This window comes from Chanos chanos, chromosome 7, assembly GCF_902362185.1.
Source record: "Chanos chanos chromosome 7, fChaCha1.1, whole genome shotgun sequence".
Taxonomy (NCBI): domain Eukaryota; kingdom Metazoa; phylum Chordata; class Actinopteri; order Gonorynchiformes; family Chanidae; genus Chanos; species Chanos chanos.
This window is the reverse complement of record NC_044501.1, coordinates 37,605,421-37,626,975: the sequence shown is the minus strand read 5'-3', so window position 1 is coordinate 37,626,975 and position 21,555 is coordinate 37,605,421. Positions and strand designations below refer to the sequence as shown.

The 21,555-nt window shown below is 38.0% G+C and overlaps 1 protein-coding gene across 1 annotated transcript; it reads left to right on the top strand.

Annotated features, from left to right (window-relative positions):
- Nucleotides 1–1,007: 1,007 nt before the first annotated feature.
- On the top strand, nt 1,008–17,793 carry LOC115816324 (butyrophilin subfamily 1 member A1-like). The gene is made up of 7 exons (XM_030779279.1): nt 1,008–1,254; nt 5,204–5,497; nt 9,692–10,039; nt 10,135–10,410; nt 11,280–11,342; nt 11,737–11,760; nt 17,246–17,793. The coding sequence occupies exons 1-7, from the start codon at nt 1,008–1,010 to the stop codon at nt 17,791–17,793; spliced, it is 1,800 nt and encodes a 599-aa protein (XP_030635139.1).
- Nucleotides 17,794–21,555: the final 3,762 nt, after the last annotated feature.

Genomic DNA, 21,555 nt, shown 5'->3' with positions numbered 1-21,555 from the left:
ACGTGTGTGTATGTGTGTGTGTGTGTGTGTGTGTGTGTGTGTGTGTGTCTGTGTGTGTGTGTGTGTGTGTGTGTGTGAGTGGTAAAAAGTGTGTATGCCCATTACCCATGAGAGACACATATTTAACCTGTTTAAAGTACATTTACGGTTGTTTTTTGTTTTTTGCAAAACAAATTTTAATTGTGAGGCTCATAGGTATAAATGTCCTTCAGACTGTGTGCTTCTAGTTTAGCATATTGTCTTTTCATGACAAGATAAGTATTTTAACTGGAAATAGTAGAATGCATTTTAGTTTGCTAAACTGCACATTCGGTTGTGTTTTTTACGGAACTGTTTCTTTTACCAATGAAATCCCTACTTGCAGTGTTTCTCTTCCTTCAATACATTACTGTGTCCAGATCAGGTAAACCATACTTTGAATCTTTACACTTTGGTGTGATTATGTGTGTATGTGTATCTTGACTGCGTGTGTGTAGAGTTGACTTACTTACCAAAAGACATGGGTGTGTTTTGTACAAGTTATGTTGCCTCATTAGCTCATCATTTTGAATGAGGAATGTATTTTTCAACTCTGTATGTCTGATTCCGGATCAGTTTCAGGTTGTTGGTCCAGATGGTCTTCTTGTTGTTGAAGCTGGTGAAGATCTGACTCACATCAGTGCTGTGGACATGAGAATGGAGTGGTTTAGACTCAATACATTAGACTCACTGGTGCATTTATACAAAGATGATGTTGACAGGAATGAATATCAGTTTCAGTCTTACAGAGGGAGGACATCACTGTTTAAAGAGGAACTGCAGAAGGGCAACACTTCATTAACACTCAAATGTTATATCCAGTCAAAAGACTGGTCTGACGATATTACGGTTCAAGTCAATGTTGAAGGTGACACTCGTTCCTCATTTAAAGCATAATTAATGGTTGCTACTTCCACCATCTTTTCTGACAATGACTGTCTTTGCTGTCACTGCTTTTAACAGCTGTGGGAACCCAGCCAGTGATCTCTATGGAGGGCTACAGTATTGGTAAAGGGGTCAGTCTGCTGTGTGAATCAAATAACTGGTGGCCTGAACCTGAAGTTGTGTGGCTGGACAATGATGGAAACCTCCCTGCTGAAGATACAGAGACACTCGGTGACCCAGAAAGATTCCATGTTAAAAAACGTGTCACTGCACAGGACGGTAACACCAACAGGTTCTACTGCAGAGCAATGCTGAGAGACCATATGAAGGAGGCAGTGATTGTCATCTGGAGTACATAACTCAATACTCATATATCCAGCTTCTACAGTAAAGTGAAATGAAAACTTTTGTTTGTTGGGTTTTTTTTTCACACTGCAAATATCTCTTAAAATGTATCTCAGGCACAGTTTTTCATACCTGGAGGGCTCCTATCATCTGGACCTCAGTTCTTTTTCTTGTCTTCGCTGTCGGACTAATCATTATAATGATATTGGGGTCCCACAGAATGAAAGGTGAGGTCTTAGACTTTTCTTTTTTTAAATCATTGTGTGACTTTATAATGAAATGTTGACATTGTGTCTGATTGCACTGTGTGGTATATATTTTTTTCCCCTTCTCATTTGATTAACAAATTCAGATTTAATCAAATTCAGTCATTTTGTAAACATCCATTTGAATTACTGGACTAAGACACAAGGAATATATACTAGAATCCATAACTTTTTTTTTTTAATTTTCAGAAAGAGAGAGAGAGAGAGAGAGAGAGAGTGAGAGAGGCAAATTGATTAAACTGATGTTGTGATATCAGATCTTGTTTTAACACTTTGGCGTCTCTTTTATTAAAAGTAATTGTAAGGGAATCGTGTTACACTTCCACTAAATTAGATTTAGTTTAAATTCTCTTAGCAGTGAAACAGCCCAATCTGCTCCACCAGAAAAGTCTTCAAATCAGTAGAAACTATTTATTACTGAAAATGTTTATTGTCCATTTCCAGAGTTTACCAGGTCACGAAGAGAATATGCAAATAAGTCTCATTTAATCACTACTGATCCTTGATCCTGTTAGTATGAACATGTGTGTGATGTGTGGTTGATAACAGTTCGATACACACACATTAACTGAGACCTTGGTGTTTTGTTAAAAATACGATTCAGTTGTTCAATTCAACAATTCAGTCTCATCATCTCAAAAGTAAAATTGTTGATCACAGTCTATCACATTAAAAGATTAATGTGACTCACTAAGCTGTTCAAATTTGAAGAGTATATTAAGTTTTTGGTTGTTTAATGTTTTGATCTAAAAGAAAAAAATTAAGATATAGACATAATTACAACATAACTTACAAAATAGAAAAAAGATTCATGTCTGTTATTAATAACTATATTACTGCTTGCAATGTGTATTTACAGGATATCTCAAGGACAAAGAGACACAGATACAAGAGGGTGAGTCTCGTTCTTCTCTCAGCTCTGATTTCTAGATGTATTTTTGCCTAAAATGATACTTCAGCTAACTTTGAAGTCCTTAACTTTTCAACTTTTCACCATACTAAACTTTATGGGTAGAGAACTGATGAATGACTGCCTATAGACTTTTTTAAAAATTATCAAAACCAGGCCCATGTTAAATGAAAAGAGTGTTTGTTTGTGGAGAGAGATAAAATGATTGTTTTAGTTTTTTAGTAGATTACTGTAGAAATAGTGAATAGATGTGGAATGAGATGAGCAGAAGGGCAGTGAGGGAGAATTTGGGCAGGTCACGCACCTCCATAGCACCTCCAGTTGCTTGCAGTGGTAAAGTCTGGAGAACACAAATGGCTGTTTTATGAGATGGGTGATGGCTAGACCCTACTGATGTTCAGGAGGATATAACAAGCTCTGGTCGTAACAGTGATCTGAACACAGAAGCTTGTCCACGAGAACTCTGAGGTTCTTGGTGCTGTTGGATGAGTTGCCTGTCTGTATGGAGAGGTCCTGCAGCAGAGTAGGTTTAATGGGAAACCAGGTGAGCTCTGTCCTGTCCAGGTCATCTTTAAGGTGACAATTGGACACTTGCAGTATGTGGATATATCAGCCAGACTGAGATGTGCTCTGTTAACTGAGAGGAAAAGAGTGGGAAGGAAAGAAAGTGTTGGCTGTCGTCAGCATAGCAACGATTTTGGACAGATCTAAAAGAATAAGGATAGAAGATGACAATATCCACAATATATGCATAAAAATTGAAAATATATGCATAAATGCTGAGAATTTACTGAACAGTAGGCTGTGTTCTCAGAAACTTCTGACTCTCTCATAGTACCACGGCCGAGATTTTCAATTTATAAAGGGAACAATATTAAAATCTTAACACAGCTTATTAACATCAATGATTTCAGTTCACTCGTTTGAACTCTGGTTGCGATGCCTAACATAAGGCACTTATACTGGGTGAGACTTTAGTTGTGCTGAATCTCCACTTTTAATCTTAATCCCATGGTGATGCTAGTCATTTCATTTAGGTCTAAATTCTGGATGAGCCAGTTTATTGTTCATGTCATTGAGTTTTTATTTACCTTCTCAACACCGGCCAACACGAGTCACATTTACAATGATAGACTGTTTATTGTATACATATGACATAATTCTATTACAGTCATTCTATTACATCTCATTCTATTACATCTCATCTCATTCACCAAACTACCTCAGCCTGATGTTGATGTTGATGTTGATGTTGCACAGCTCACTACCTTGCACATAAACTGCACATATCTGCACTTTACCTCCGTTTCTACCTTCTCTTATATACACACACACACACACACACACACACACACACACACAGACATATACATATACATGCACATATTTTATACTGTATTTTTAAATTCTCCCTTATTTTACATTCTTATATTACATTCTTTATATTCTGTTATATTCTATTAATGTTCTGTTTATTAAGTTATGTATATTCTTTTTTATCCTTATCTCTGTCTTGCTCTTTTTATCATTCGGACAGTTAGAATAGGCATTTCACTGCACGTTGTATTGTGTATTGCTGTGTTGTGTGGCAAGCAAAATTTGAATTTGAATTTGAATTTGATAATAAAATACATGACTTATAATGTTCATTATCTGTTTTCAGAGTTTAACAGGACAAGAAGAGAATATGCAAGTGGGTCTCTTTTTATCCTTTACTTTCTGAATCATTTACTAAACATTCTGTATCACTGCTATAGAAACAGTGAGTGTGTTGATACGATGTAGTAACATTTCTGCTGATCTGGTCCGTCGTGCCAACGGTATAGATAAGCTCTAGGTAACGGATCGCCATGAATATTGGAGTAAATAATATCCTCACTTAGCCATAACTGTAAACTAATTTAAGAATCTGAACCCAGTTATAACAGTTATTCTCAAAACACTATGTATTGCTCAGTGCTCTGAACACAAAATGGATGGATTTAGAAATGGACGGACAATATGACAGCTAACTCGCTGAATGCCAATTTGAGGATAGCAGCGTTTTATCTGATTTTGGGATGGGGGTTGCTGCTATGCACGTGTTTCCTGATGTTGTTTAGAGTGAATCTGCAGGATTCTCTCTATCTATCTCTCTGTCTTCCTGCTCTATGAGCAATATTTCATTTCAGAATTAGTAAAACAGTTACTGCTCCACGTACTGCAACGTAGAGAGTCTTTTCTCCATATGATTCTGTGAGTGTAAATGAGTCTAATCGTGAGATGTTAGATTAACAGTTGAACTCTATACCTGTTTCATGAGGGCTTTAGTAGTTTATTCAAAACTTCCTGATTCAAACAGTTATTAACCTTCATAATAATTATCTATGATATTATAACACGTTTAAATCGTTATTGTATACATTTTCCTCAGTGGATACAAAAGTTGATCATTTAAACATGTCTAATGGCCCAGTTCTACAGCTGATAGACTTAACCAAAGAACCTTATGAATATGACTTTCTATGTCACACACACTTCTGGAGTAACCATAGGGTTCAGTGTCTAACTCACACACACACCAGCAATGAACCATTATGCTTGGGATTCAAACCTACAACCATTAGTTTTCTTGTCTGTTTCACTATGTCATTGCCACGACATAGGGTTCACAACACACACTTTGTTTTAATAAATACTGTGTACTAAAACAAATAAAACTTTAAGAAAGATAAAGCTACAATCTATAGCTGAATTGTATTAATACACACATCTACATTATTTTCTGTATTTTTCACAGAGGATGTGACTCTGGATCCTGATACTGCTCATCCCAATCTCTTCCTGTCTGATGGTGGAAAACAAGTGATGCATGGAAACAAACAACAAGATCTCCCTGACAACTCTAAGAGGATTACCAACCGGTTCAGTGTCCTGGGAAAGGAAGGGTTCTCCTCAGGGAGATTTTACAATGAGGTGCAGGTCAGCGGGAAAACTGAGTGGGATATAGGAGTGGTCAAAGAGTCAGTTAACAGGGAGAGGTTTATTACACTGAGCCCTAAGAGTGGATTCTGGACCGTGTGTCTGAAGAATGGTACTGAATATATGGCTCTTTATGATTCTCCTGTCCTCCTCTCTCTGAAACAGAAACCCCAGAAGGTGGGGGTGTTTGTGGATTATAAGGAGGGTCTGGTCTCCTTTTATGTTGTGGAGACCAAGTCTCATATCTACTCTTTCACTGGTCAGTCTTTCACTGAGAAACTCTATCCATACTTCAGTCCCTGTAGTAACGACGAAGGTACAAACTCTGCTCCATTGGCCATCACTCCTGTCAGTCAAACAGAATGAATTTTCTGGTCTAAAAAAAAAGTAAATTAATATAAAATGGCAGCACGGTGGCACAGTGGGTAACGCTGTCTCCTCACAGCAAGAAGGTTCCCGGGTTCGTTTCCCTGGCCTTTCTGTATGGAGCTTGCATGTTCTCCCTGTGTCTGCGTGGGTTTCCTCTGGGAGCTCTGGTTTCCTCCCACAGTCCAAAGACATGCAGGTTAGGCGAGACACTGAATTGCCCCTAGGTGTGAGTGTGTTTGCCCTGTGACGGACTGGCGACCTGTCCAAGGTGTTTTCCTGCCTTTTGCCCTATGAGCGCTAGGATAGGGTCACAGGGGGTGCTGGATCCTAACTAGGTTAAGCAGCTTAGAAAATGAATGAATGAATGAGTGATAATTCAGTACATATTAATCAGATATCTTATACCGCTATGACTCTTTTGCTTTCTTGACATCAGAGAAACAGAGAGAGAGAGAGAGAGAGGAAGACAGACAGACAGACAGACAGACAGAGACAGTGACAGACAGAGAAGGGGATTTATGATGCGCACATGGTGTGGTACCCTCCTCTTCATCCTGTAGACCAGGAACAGGAGATACAGAAAAAAAATTACATTAGTTATCTCCTTTTAATTTATATTTTTATTATATCGTTATTTAATTTTTTATTTGAAAGTCATTTTTATTTCATCCTGTTAAAATGAACCCTACTAAATCTCTCTGAAAAGAAATAGTGCTCTATGTATCTTATTTACAGCACACAAGTTTTGTAACTCATTCTCTCTCTCTCTCTCTCTCTCACGCACACACACTCACACACTCACAAAGTGAGTGAGAGAGAGAAAGACAGAGAGAGAAACCCCACTTTTCTTCCAGGGCTGGTAGTCTAAGCACAGAGCAGGTGCAAAACCCTCTCTGACACTCCACACTGAGGAAGCCCTGCTGCTGTCATGTTAATGAACATTTTAACTAAACCATAGAGACATTATCTAGTTTTTTCACACATTATTGACACTGTGTCTGCTTCCTGTCCCAGAGATATTAGACATCCAGGATTGGAAGCACCTGTTCTCATAACTAAAAAAAACACTGAGTATAATCTACAGATAAAAGTAGTGCTGATGATAAAGTGTTATGTTTAGGTTACTGACCGTGAGATCAATGACTCCAAAGACAACCATGAGAATATTCAAAGTGTTTATTTGGGTGTAATCAGAATTTAGATCTGATCCTAAACTATGGCAGTTTGAGCTGAACATGTATCATGTAACCCGACATCTTCCAGACATATCAGATTATGACTGGCTCTCTTAATATTTCTGTGGTGAACAAATAATGTGTCACGGTCCAGCCCTGCTCTTCCAGATCCTAGCCCATGTTTTCCTTGTGTCCTGTCATGCATGTCTTGTCTGTCTGTTCCTGTCTCTCTGTGCCTGACCTTCTCTGCCTGTTTTTGACTACTGCCTTTGTCTCTGCCTACTGGTACCGTCACCGTGATTCAGTCTTTTGGATTTTTTGGAGAATAAGACTTCTTTAAACATCTGCTATGATACATTCTGTCCTCTGAGTCTGCTTTTGGGTCCTCAGTCTACCAGGCCTCACCGGCCCTAACATAATGTTTATCATCATTAATGCCTTATGCTTGTTCACTGAAGGACTTTGGCGTGATGTCAGGTGAAACAATTTTTCTGACAATGTCTTTTTTAAACAAGGATACACACACATAAAACTGAACTGAATTTTCACCTCGGGGAGGATCACTGACCAATAATAGCAATAATGTAAATCTCTGTAATCGCACACACACAATGTGAACAGTGAGCAGTAAATTTGTCTTCTGCATTTAACCTATCCAACACACTGGTAGTGAACACACACACACCAAACGCAGGAGCAGTGGGCAGCATTCCTTGTGCCCGGGGGGCATTGGGGCTAAATGCCTTGCCCAAGGACACGCAGCCATGGATGTCAGTCATAGGAATCAAACTGGTAACCCTTCGGTCATGTGCCCGGCTAAAATCTGATTTCTGCTTAACTCAGTAGAGGTCTTGCGGTGCTGTCAGTATGGATACGTTTTGCACAAAATGGACACGTTATCCACACAAAAACAATTGGAAAAAAAGAGTGAAGAAAGAGTCAGGGGCTACAATAAGACACTGTACAGTATACACTGTACACTATACTCTATACACTGTACACTGTACACTATACACTATACACTGTTCACTATATACTATACACTGTGCACTATATACTATACACTGCACACTATACATTATACACTGTACACTATACATTGTACACTTTTCACTATATACTATACAATGTTCACTATACACTGTACACTGCATACTATACACTATACACTGTTCACTGTACACTATAGACTGTACACTGTACACTATACACTGTTCACTGCACACTATATGCTATACATTATACACTGTACACTATACACTGTTGGACAGGCACACAGTATGAGGCACGGAGAGGCAGAAAAACCAGACAAATCCCCAAATCAAACATAAATGAGCAGATGAAATCTGACCCTATCACATAACTGTTGAATGTGTGTCTGTGTTTAGTTGTTTGTGTGTTTTTGCAGGTCACTCTATCTGTGTGCTATCAAGTCATAAACGCTCCTTAGCACAGTCTTTTATAGAGTTATAAACAAAGATTAAGGGCATTGATTCAGTGTTTGAAAAAAAAAAAGCTGAAGTACTTCCTGTTGTTGTAGAGTTGATTGATTGAGTTTTATAATACGTTTAGGTGTGTGTGGCAGTTCAAAGGTGTCTGTGTGTTTCTGTGTGTGATGGAATCTGTTTACTAACAGGTTCTACAGGTTAAAAAACATCATGAAAAGATGAAAATAAACTTTTCTCTCTGATGGTTCTATATCAATGTAGTATGAAATTTTATCTGAAAATTAAAATTTAGATCGCACTTACGTGATATGTAATTGCTCGTATAAATTTATGTATGAAAGATCATATAACTCATATAACATATAAGTCAGATAACTGAACAAGAATGTCAAGTGCACCTGCATCAGAGACGATGCCTGTGATACCTGAAACAGTAGGATGAACCTGAATGACCTTGAACAACTTGAAATAAACTCTTTATTTGTTCTTAGTAACAAAAAAAAAAAAACTCAGAAAAGAAGTGACACATGAGAGAAGGACCTTTGAAAAGTAGGAGAGGCCCCTGTCAATGGCGAGTTTTCTGAAATTTGGTTCAAATGTCAGACACTATTTTATAAATGGCAGTTTCTGCGTTAAAGTATGAAACATCTGTAGGGGCTAAATGAAAATGCGCCTCGGGATTCATGTGGCCCACGAGTTACCCACTGAAAACCTCTGCTTTAGACACTTCAATCATTAAGAGGTGGAGACAAAGGATTTAGGTAAGGTTAATGATCAACTGTTTATGGGAAACGTGCAGCAATGTGATCACCATAAACTGTATGAAACAGAAAGTACATTTGAGACTTCCTTTAACATACTGCGAAGCTCTGAATTTTTAAGTTTGAGTTGTGAGGTTAATGAATGTAAATGTCCTTAAAAACATGTGCTTCTAGGTGGGAATATAGTCTGCCATTACAAGATAATTCCTTTACTTGGAGACAGTAAAAGGGTTTTAGTTTGGCAACCTGTACATTCAGTCGCATTTTATGGAACCGTTTTTTAAAGGAATGAATTCACATCTTACAATTCTTTTCTTCCTTCACTGCATTACAGTGTCCAGATCAGGTAAACCATTATTTAAACTTTTACATCTTGGTGTGATATTGTGTGTGTGTGTGTGTGTGTGTGTGTGTGTGTGTGTGTGTGATTGTAGCTTACAAGACTGTGTATGCCAAGGAGGTGGATGTGTTTTGTACAAGTTACACTATCCTAGTAGCTCATCACTTTGCATGAGGACTTTCTTTTTTTTCAGCTCTGTTTGTCTGATTCCAGATCAGTTTCAGGTTGTTGGTCCAGATGGTCCTCTTGTTGTTGGGGCTGGAGAAGATCTGATTCTGCCCTGTTCTCTCAAACCCAACATCAGTGCTGTGGACATGACAGTGGAGTGGTTTAAACTCCATACATCAGATTTACTGCTGCATTTATATGAGGGTGGAGCTGAAAGTAAAAATCAGATTCAGTCTTACAGAGGGAGGACATCACTGTTTAAAGAGGAACTACAGAAAGGCAACGCTTCATTAAAACTCTCCAGAGTGAAGACCACTGATGAAGGAGAATACAAATGTGTGGTCCGGTCTGAAAACTGGATTGATGATATTGCATTCAGTGTCAGCGTTGCAGGTCAGAAATATATTCATTTAAAAAGGATTAGTGTCATGGTTATATTTATGTTCGTTGCTAACAATGGCTCTCTTTGTAATTTTGGCTTTTATTAGCTGTGGGAACCTACCCTGTGATCTCTATGGAGGGCTACAGTACAGATGGGGGACTTCATCTACTGTGTGAAATTAAAGGCTGGAACCCTGAACCTGAAGTTCTGTGGCTGAACAGTGATGGAAAGCTTCTCCCTGCTGAAGATACAGAGACACTTAGAGACACAGAAAGTTTCCATGTTAAAAAACGTGTCACTGTACAGGACAGTGACACCAACAGGTTCTACTGCAGAGTAATACTGAGAGATCATATGAAGGAGACAGGGATTGTTATATCAAGTAAGTAATTCTATATTACAAACAATCAGCATCAGATATCGAATCCACAGACACAAACAATTAACAGATAATTAGTGAACACAGTGATACACACAAAGAATCTTACTTCAACCAGACATTACTTTTTCTTCAAGAAACACCTCATCCAAAACATACAAAACTGAAGAATACGAAGTGCAGAGGATATAGAAAGGGCTCCACTGAGATGACCAGAAAGGAGGAACAGCTAACCATCATTATCATTTCAGATACACACATTACCTATACTCAGTAGGGCGCACCGAGCAAAAAGCTATTGGAAAATGAATCAGATTAAAGACTGACTTTTCTTAGTCAATGACATTATTTTTTTTCCCTTCTTATTAGACCTCATGTATGGTGCAAAACCCAAGATTTCAGTGATAGTGTTGAGTGTGAAACCATTCGCTGGAAATAGACAATTTCAATAACTCTTAGCATTAGCCCCTCCAACTATGAATGTCTGACAGAGTGGGACTTCAGAAAGGTTCCCTTTACAACCTCTCTCCTCAAGACAGACAAGCAATGACTGAACTATAGGACAATAAGGACATCACCATAAAATGTGCTGAGAAAGGAGGAGGCATCATCATCTGTTCCAGCAATTCTAAATGTGATTTTTTAAAAATCAGAAATGCTGATTTGCTAAGATTTCAGAAAATGCCATTTAGATTCCTTCAGGTTTTGTATCCTGTTACACAAGTTATATACAGTTCTCCAAAAATTCTCACTAAACAAACAAAACAGACCGTCCCTAATGCCATTTTAACTGTAGATCAGATGCACAATATAACCCAGAGTCTATGGCACACACAACTGTGATGTAAATCTTTTTCTGTTTTGTATTACAGGTCAAGTTTTTCATACCTGGAGAAGACATATCATCTGGATTTCAGTATTAGTTTTATTTATTGGTGCTGGATTAATTATTATTGTCTGGAGTTTTCTTAAATTTAAAGGTGAATGCCTGTATTTGTGTCTTTTTTGATTGTTCTGTGTAATTGTGTTATATTTACGCCTTGTTTTTTGTTGTTGTTGTTGTTTTTAAATCTTTTTCTACTACATTTGTTTAATGAAGTAAGATTTGATCAAATTTAGTTATAGATGAATGTGGCATCTTTGAAATAGAGCAACATGACATTTACATTTTTATTACAACAGTTATTTCATGAACTAGAGTGCCTATGCTCTCAGATCAGAATAATGAAATTAGCATACAGTCATATGTTGTAAACTTTGGCATCCACTGAAAAAATATAATGACATGAGTAATACACTAATACTCAGTATGTGTTTTTTCATTTTCAGAGAAACAGAAGCAAATTGATGAAGGTGAGGTTCCTTTTAGTTCAGTTATGTGACACCGTATCAGCTTTAATGACTCTGATTTATCTCACTAAAAACAGATTTATTATTAATTAAAGGCAGCTGCATGTCTGTTGTCAAGCTATTAATATGTTACTGTAACTCAATAGGGTAAGCAGACATCTAGGCCTGATGAGAGAAATGATGCAGACACCAGTGTTTTGAAATGAAGTCATTGTCTGTTTAATTGGCTAAATAATGTTATTGGGAAATTTGATTATGAAATACAATAAATAAGCAAATGAAATGCATAAATAATCAAAATTACTACAGTGCAGTTCCACCAAGCAAACATAATGTAATACAACAAGTGGACAATCATATCACAATCAGAATACTCAAACAAAATTTCATTATTAGTAATGGGGCTATGTTTTATAACACAGGCTAGCCTAGCCTTCTCACACACTGGCCCCTTTTAGTGAAAAGTATCCTGAATAAACATTTTAAAATATATATGAGCAAGCATAATGTAAATCATCAATGTAAAATTATGAAATAATCAAAAATATTCATTACTACAGCTGTGTAAGCATTATGAAGCTCATGTCTTTCATGAACATTCTGGAAATTATGATGCCGCCAGCAACATCAAATTAGATTACCTTCTATCAAAAGTAAAGTTTACTCACACATAATAATATAAAATAATAATCAGCATATGATTTACAATAATTCAACATCGATGCAAACACTTGATAAAGAGGATTAATATGCACCACTAGACCAATCAAAGAGCTAACAGAACAGAACATAGCCTAACTGAACTAGTTTACTGAAGGCTAATTAACTCGACTCAAACGAAATTAAAATATCCAAGAAAATATCATCATGAATGTCGTCACAGAATCTTTGTTCCAGAGTGGTTTAAATGTAAAAATGGGAATTAATTATGCTTTAACCTGCAATTTATGGAATTGCTCCCCTTTGTGTCACGAACTGACCATTTCTACCTACCTTGTCAATCAAGCAGGAACTTAACAGTCACAGTCACTGTCAGCCAGTAGTATACCAGCAAGTAATTTCAGTGACATTGCTCATCAGAAATGTTAAAAGAAATTAATCACATGGAAAATTGATGAGCTATGGATGTTTTCCATATCTTAAAATAATATGAAAGTCACTATCTGGTGTTTTCTTCCGTTTCAAAACAAAAAAAAGTTTTAGTCTTAGTACCTTACAGTTTGGACTCAGTGCCTCCCACTAAAATTAAATCAATAAACATCCATTGTAAGTGCCTGCAGTCCAGTCATAAAACTGAAGTCTTTGTTGATTAAATACCATGTCAATTATGGTACTAAAGGGAGATACTGGCTTGTTGTATGAACAGTGTTTGTGAAGATGTTAATGATTATTTTATCTATGTTGTGAATTAGTGTAAAAATAGTGAATACATGTGGAATGATCAGAACAGAGGGACAGTGGGGGAGAATTTCAGCAAGTCACAGTCACATTAATGAAGCCACCTTACAGCAGAGTTATAGCACCTCCTATTGTACCTCCCATTGCCTGTAGGAGTCTAGTCTACATATCATCAATGGCTGTTTTTAGGAGCTAAGTGATTCAATTGATCAGTAATGGCCAGAACTTCCTGATGTTGAGGAAGAAACAGCAAGTTCTCCTCTCACCAGTGATTTGTCCAGAAAAGTTTGTGAAAAGTAAACTCTGAGGTTTTTGGTGGTGTGAGAGGGGTAGTGTACGACAGACAGATGGTCACCTATGTGGATATATCAGACAGGCAGACAGAGATCTCCTCAGTTAACTGGGAGGAAGAGAGTGAGAAGGACAGAAAGTGTTTACTGTCATCAGCTTAGCAATAGCTTTGGAAAGATCAAAAAGAATGAGAAGATGATAAGGCCTCTCCATAACATATCTGTAACAGTTATAGAAGACGATAGGTCTTTAGGGTACATTTTCAGACATTTCTGGTTCTCATCTAGTAAGACTGCCAATATTGTCTAGTCATACATGGAAAAATATTCGAATCTCAACATGTGTACACATCAGTGATTTCAACTCACTCACCTTAGCTCGTTTAAGATTTAAAAACAGATACTTACTCTGTGAAACTGTGAGTTGGATTTATTCCTTCTCTTTAATGTAAATTCCATTGTGTTACTAAACCAGCTTATTGTTCATGTCATTGAGTGTTTATTAATCTTCCCAACACATAACTGTAAGAGTCACATTTATAACAGTCAAGACTAATTATCATAGACATATGACACGATGCTCGTATTGACATCAAATGCATAAAACTCTTAACATTTATCATCTGTTTTCAGAGTTTAACAGGACACGAAGAAAATATAAAGGTGAGTCTCATCATATCATTAAATTCAATATTAAAACACTGTGTATGATTATATCATTCAGTAATATTTTTCTGATCGATAGAAAATCGATAATTTGACACAAAATATTGATTTAAAAATTATTTTTTTGATTTAAGAATGATTTTTAGTGCTTCCACCAAAAGAAATAGTTCCATAGCAACGGTATGTTACATGTAGTAGCCAGCGGTGCCGGAACGAGTTTAAAAGGGGGGGCAAGAACATTGGGTAAACTCAGACCTATAGGGGGTTCCAGGGGCATTTCCCCAGATGCCCCAGGAAAATTTTCTTAATTCCAGCAGCTAAATGCACCGTTTTCTCGCCATTTGAGATAGAAACAGGAAGCCTAAAGGCGGTGGCACTACCAAGATATCATAGCGTATGCTGCATATGACGGAGTACTAGGGCCACATTGAGGGAAAAAAAAATTCTAAGATTTCAAGAATAAAGTCGTCATTTATCGAGAATCAAGTCATAATTGAGAAAAAAAATCATAATATAATGAGAATAAAGTCGTTATTTAACGAGAATAAAATAGCAATTTCACAAGGGAAAAAACATCATTTTCAGGAAAATACATTACCAACAAAATGGGCGAGAAGACAGTCTGAACCTAAGCCTGCTGTTTGAAGATTCCAGAACTTTATTGCCATAGTGCAAGTGTGGCATGCATAGCAGAAACTGGGAGGGAGGAGTTGGTATTTGTGTTAAAAATTTGTAGTGTCGACAGCGCCACCAAGGGGAATCTAACCCCCAGGAAATTATTAAAAGGTTTAACCACCTTAAACCCAAAAAGGTCACACAAGTTCAAAAACACAAATTCTCTGCATCTGTACTCGGATAGTAGACTGAAAGTGGGCGTGGTTTATAATGGAAGTCACATTAAATCGGGCAAATGTTGTATTTTCTAACCTAATATTCATTGACAATGCAATTTCTGTGCCTTCACGGCATCCAATTGATTTAATATTGGTCATATGAACTGTCTGAACCCCACAACCACCCTTTAACTGGGGGGACGCTGAACAATCAGAAACTTAAAAAAATGTTTTATAAATCAAAAGATTCTGTTTTGCATTGGAAATAGAAGATATTTACAGATAGAAAAGATATATAGAAAAACATCCTGCAGTTGAAGGGAGTAATCTGAAATTCCAGTGATGCTGCATTCGCGATTCTTGATGTGTTAATGTTACTGCAGTTCGGAAGTTATGTGCACTGACTCAGCAGGGGATGACTACAGATCATAGCAATCACTTTTCAATAATGTGTAGTACATGAAATGACTTTCCACTGTTTTTAATGGAGGAAATTAGCATTTACAGCTAAAGACTACAGGTTGGGGGGGGGGGGGGGGGGCAGATGCCACGCCAGGCTTTTGTCTCAGTGGGAGCGGCTAAAAAATACAGCGATCACTTTTCAATAATGTGTAGTAAATGAAACGACCAGTTAGTGAAATCAGAGTCCTATATTGCAAACAGAATGGGCATTTTTATCTTGTGGCCATCCACAATGATATGTATCGATCTGAAGAAACATAATGGCTGACGCGCATACAATCATATTTTTTTCCCCGAGTAATAACGAGCAACTTCGGACAGAAAAAATATCTGTTTCCATTGCATAATTTGTGCTTTCCTGAATGTTGTGTTCGTATTCGGGTACACACCTAGTAGCTACACTAGAACCTGCTTGGGAAGAAGCCCTTTCCTGAAGTAGCCGCTCCTTACCTGCCTTCAGCTGTAGCTCTAGTATTACATTCCATCTGCCTCACAAGTCAGAACTCGGAGCTGAGAATGACGTCACACCTGAGTTGATCGGTTTAGCCAGGTTAGCTATTGTTAGCCATTATTAGCAATACCAGTTGATAACAACACATTAAGTGGTATTTTGCGCATAGAAACACCGTAGCAACATGTTTACAGTCGTACTGTATGAACGACTGATTTAATGAGACACAACTAAGACAGAGGTGCCAATAAACAGTATTACAGCTTTCACTACTTCACCACTGGGGGCAGCCATCTTGGATTTTTAAGTCAGGGTTGGTGAGGTTCCTCCGACTTTCCGAGTTTGAAATCCGACTTCAGGGGACGTTGCCGTTGAAATGTCCGTTTGGGAACTTGGAAAATTCCAACTTCCGGGTTCAAATGGAACACAAAAGTCTCTGAGCGGCTGCACTTCCTCCCCCATACTAATGGTGGGCAAGCTACACCACTACTAAACACGACGTTGTGCCATGCAACACAAGTTGAAGTCCTTATACTTATGATAACGTGGTGCTGGTGTGCCAAAAGATTAAGCATTCCATTATTTGTGAAACCTGTACTTAAGTATAACTTCATGATATGCTCAACGTTTCTGCTGCTCTACTAATATTTCCCATCTAAAACAACATCCTAAAATTACAGCTTTATTCTCGTTCAATTACGACTTTATTCTTGCAAAATAAAACCAAACCAGAAAGTCTGATTCTTTACTTTTCCAGATTGATAATTTGGTTTGCCAGCGCTTTCGCTTTTTTTCAGTGGGTTCAGACATTCTGCAGTATGAGGTAGGGCTTTTTTTCCCCAGACTAAGGAGACTGCATCATATGTAGTCGAAATAGCCTGTGTCTGAATACAAAGAGAATGCTAACTTGTCGAGTTTAGCAAACAGAGTGATGGGATGGTTAGGTAGGTTTGTACAGATAAACAAATATTACAGAATAAATGCAGACATAGTTTATGACAACTCTTGACTGTTTGCCATGCCAGCTATCCAAGTGCAGATGCTGACATGCGATTTCCCAAATCAACAAAATACATTGCACAGCCAATGTAATCTTCTTAAACATTATCACGTGAAGTACCTTGCGATCTAGACATAAGATTGATTAGTGGTATGGAGTGACATCATAACCAGAAGTCAAACATTAATGCTGCAACAGTGTGGATTGGGCTGGCTCGCTTATGAGCGAGAACTTGTTTCTGCCTATTCTCATCCAGAGCATTCATGGATCAGCTAAAGAAAAGCAGGTAACCCTCCTGGGGGTTCAAAGCTTGGGATTACTCTTATAATCTGTAGTTAATTAATGTTAACACACACAAATCAATATTCTCTTCATTTATTTTCCACAGTGGATGTGACTCTGAATCCTGATACAGCTCATCCAAAACTCATACTGTCTGATGATGGGAAAAAAGTGAGAGATGGAGAAACACAACAGAAACTCCCTGACAACCCAGAGAGATTTAATTATTGGCTCAGTGTCCTTGGAAAGGAGGAGTTCACCACAGGACGATTTTACTATGAGGTGCAGGTCAGCGGGAAGACTGACTGGACTTTAGGAGTGGCCACAAAATCAGTCAACAGGAAGGAGTTCTCTACATGGAGCCCTGAGAATGGATACTGGACTATCAGTCTGTGGAATAGGAATGAGTATAAGGCTCTGGCTGATACCCCAGTCCTCCTCTCTCTGAAACAGAAACTCCAGAGGGTGGGGGTGTTTGTGGATTATGAGGAGGGTCTGGTCTCCTTTTATGATGTGGAGGCCAGATCTCATATCTATTCTTTCACTGATCAAATTTTCACAGAGATACTCTGTCCATACTTTTGCCCCTGGCCTAATGATGGAGGTAGAAACTCTACTCCATTGATCATTACTCCTGTCAATCACACTGAATGAATTTTCAGCGAATTACTATAATCTAGACTTGAAATATTATATTACAGTGGAGTGATGCATTTTTCTCTTTTTCATTATTTGAAAATAATAATTATTTTGATTATTGCAAAAGTACTTTATAATTTGTGTTAAAGTTTTAAAAACCAAAAAACCCACTCAGGAAATATTTGAGTGTGGTCTCAATCACATATGTAGAGAGGGAATGGAGCAGAACTCAGTTAAGGAAAGACAAAACATTAAAATTTAGAGACATCCACTGAAGCTACAACAACGACTTCAAGATGACATTGGTTTACACTGTTGCTTTTTTCTCTTGCTATTTTTTTCCTCAGTTTCTTCTGGCATGCTGCACTGTTCAAAGCTCTCTCTCCCTGTCTCTCTCTCTCTCTCTCTCTCTCTCTCCCTCCATCTCTCTCTCTTTCTCTTTGTCCCTCTCTCTCTCTTTCCCAACTTTCACTGACCAAGTCATTCTGCAGTAGTGTTTAATCACAATGCAATCTTAACATTCACATTCATTCATATTTGATAACTAAACTTATTAACTTCAAATAATGTCTGTAACACATGACCATCTCAATGATGCAGTGTATTTAATAAAATTATGCTTCCTTCAACATCATTTTCATTCGTAGAGTAGCTCCTTTAGTATCTCATCATTTAAATGGGTTCAGTAGTACTAGCAGTAAATAAGAAAACAAGTATCTGAGTTGAAGTACAGGCTGACAAAGGTTAACAGACGTATGTCTTCATCACTCTCTCATCTTGGTTTATTCACCCTCTCAATTCTGGTGTAGCAAGACAAAAGATGATATGACCTGTCTCTATGTGTTACATGTTAGTGTCTAAATGAGATGTGATGTCCGGTAATGTGTATATATATATATATTTTTTTTTGTTTGTTTTTAACTCTCATTTTGATTTACTCTAACATACTCCATATATGTCTTACTGACATTTTCAAGCATGCAAACATATATTCTACTGTAAGTTTATTATGTTATTATAATGATACTCCCTGTTTATGTTATCAGATTTGTTTGTTTTAACTTTGATGCAGTAAACATGAAATGTGAAAGATCTGAAAAGTGCAACATAATGTTTGTTACCACATGGGTTAATAATGACATTTTTAGCTCATTTTTTACTGGTGAAGCATCCGGCTGGTTGCAAATGTACACAGTGGCACCATGTACTCTTATCTCATCTGGAGGGTACTTCCTGTAGACACTTATTAAAAAAAATCAGGAAAGAGAGAGAACAGTGACACCCGGGCTGCAGTCGAATAGTCTTTTTTGCTTAGGAAGGTTCCTAACTGAGTGAAATAACCCGGAAGTGTCGAAGTGGCAGCCATGATAAGAGCTGGTCGTATTCTCTAAATGCTAAGGAAAGGTGTTTCAATGCCTCCCTTCTAATCTCCTTTAGCATAGGGTACACTGGACCATCCTTTATGAAAGGAAAGGAGATAATGCCATCTCACAATTCCTTGTGGTGGCAACGTTTAAAGCAACGCAGCATTCAGCCGTTCACGAAAACAATCAACATGATCAACAAGGGATATCAGGCATTCTTAGCCAGATGATGTTTTTAATTCAACATGCTTGAAACTTAAGAATGATGATATGGACAGTAGTAGATTTGTAGGCCTAACATGTTATGCCTATCTTGCATAAATATAACAATTGTTTTCATACAATGATACTAATTGGGATTCATGTCGATAAATATGAGTGAATAGGGGGAGAAGGGTCTAGCTGCAGTCTTGCAAACTACACAATACACCCACTTTACTGCACGACACACCACCTTCAGTACATGGCACGCCCTTTCAGAATAACACGTGTTATGCGTAACCCTAACCACAGCCCTAACCATAACCATGTTGTGCGTGTCATGTATTAGGCGTGTTGTGTAGTACTGCGGGTCTGCAGACCTATTTGGACAGGAGTGTGAGCATGAGCAACCATTCTTAGTGTGACAACCATTTTGTTTCACTTTTGTGACTGGTAGGTAGCCTATATTCAGTATTTTATTTCAATTCCAACCTTGGTAATGAAATAATATTTTTCACTGGGTTGTCCACGTTTATATAGCCTGCATGAAACAACACATTAAGAACACACGGGGCTAAGTATAGAAGATGCACTTTTAGTTGTTTGTTTAGTTGTCTTTAAAACATTGTTGTTTCACCCTGGCAAACCCACGTCAAGAACATCTGTGTAAGTGCCCGATCCATTCCGGCTGCCCAATCCGTTCTGCACATGCACGTGGTGACAGTTAGGGTTAGCGTTAGGGTTAGTTGACTTTTGCACAAGTGCACTCATGTGCAGAACGGATCAGGCAGCCATGACAGATCGGGCACTTACAATCTGCCATTGCATAATTACGTAGGCTAATGTAAGTCCAGTCGGATTTTCTTAGCACCACGGTTGTCTTTTCCTAAGTCCTTATGAATTCTCCTTCACATCTTTCCTTGACCTCATGACACTTTCCATCAATGTCAAGAAAAAGTGGTTAGGAGAAGACACAGGACGTAATTTTTTTGGCTATTCAACTGCAGCCCTGACATTGATGACAAAGTGTCCTCTGCACTGACAAGAGAAAGGTTGGGTCAGAGGTCAAGCTGGGGTGAGAGCAGGTTCGGGTAAGTTTACTAGAACATATCATGGGCTCGGGTGGGTCGGGTCAAAAAGTGACAAAGCAGCGTTCCAACGAAGTTATAAATAACTTACAGAAAGATTGCGTGCTGTAGGTTTGCATTATGAACTCTCTGAATTGTGTGCAGTAGGCTAGGCTGTGATTACTAGTCCACCTTCCACCTTCTCTTCCCCTTTCTCTGTCACTCTCTCTCTCGCTCTCAAACACACAGGCATGCACGGGAGAGTGCAGGTCCACTTATGCCATGGCTGTCAATAATCTGCATTACCGTATGCAAGCCCTAAAATGCCACGAATTTACATTTAATTTAGATTCCGTTTTCTTGTGATAACATGGTATTTTTCTTTGTTTTCTTGAGATCTTGACTTATTCAGGCCTATGTCATTATCACAAAATAACGAAACTTTGTTTTCTCGAGATCTCGATTTATTATCACAAGATTTTGAGAAAACGATCTTATTATCTTGTCCTGCACCTTTCTAGCGAGGTTCTCCTTGGGGTATCAGTCTCTCCCTCAATGGAGCATAAAACGGTTCATTTATTTCTACAAGTTTGAGAGAAAGCGCGTTGACATGCATTTGCTCTTTCTCTTGTACTCGGTCACCCTGAACAAAATGCAGCAAAGCACAGGCCACCCAAATGTTATTTTGTTATCACGAGAAAACAAAGTTCCGTTATTTCTTGATAATGACATAAACAAGTCGAGATCTCGAGAAAACAAAGAAAAATAACATTTCATCACGAGAAAATGGAATCTAAATTAAATGTAAATTCATGGCATCTTAGGGCTTCCATAATAAAGTTATCTACATCTATCACACATGTCTTGGCACCCAGACTATAATTTATAATGCATTAGGCCAGCATCACCATCGGCAAACAGGTTAAATCCTGGAACATTCTTGTTCTACACAGTGCAACCAAACAGCTAAAAAAGACAGTATAGACCTACACATGTAGACTACTACTTTGTAAAGTTCACCGTTAAGATGTGAAGAATGCATCATTTGTGTGTGTGTGAAAGAGAGTTTTAATGGTTTAATTTATAGATATGAATGTCCTCAGGAAAATTCTGTATTTTAATGCTGTTGCCAGAGCCACAAGAAA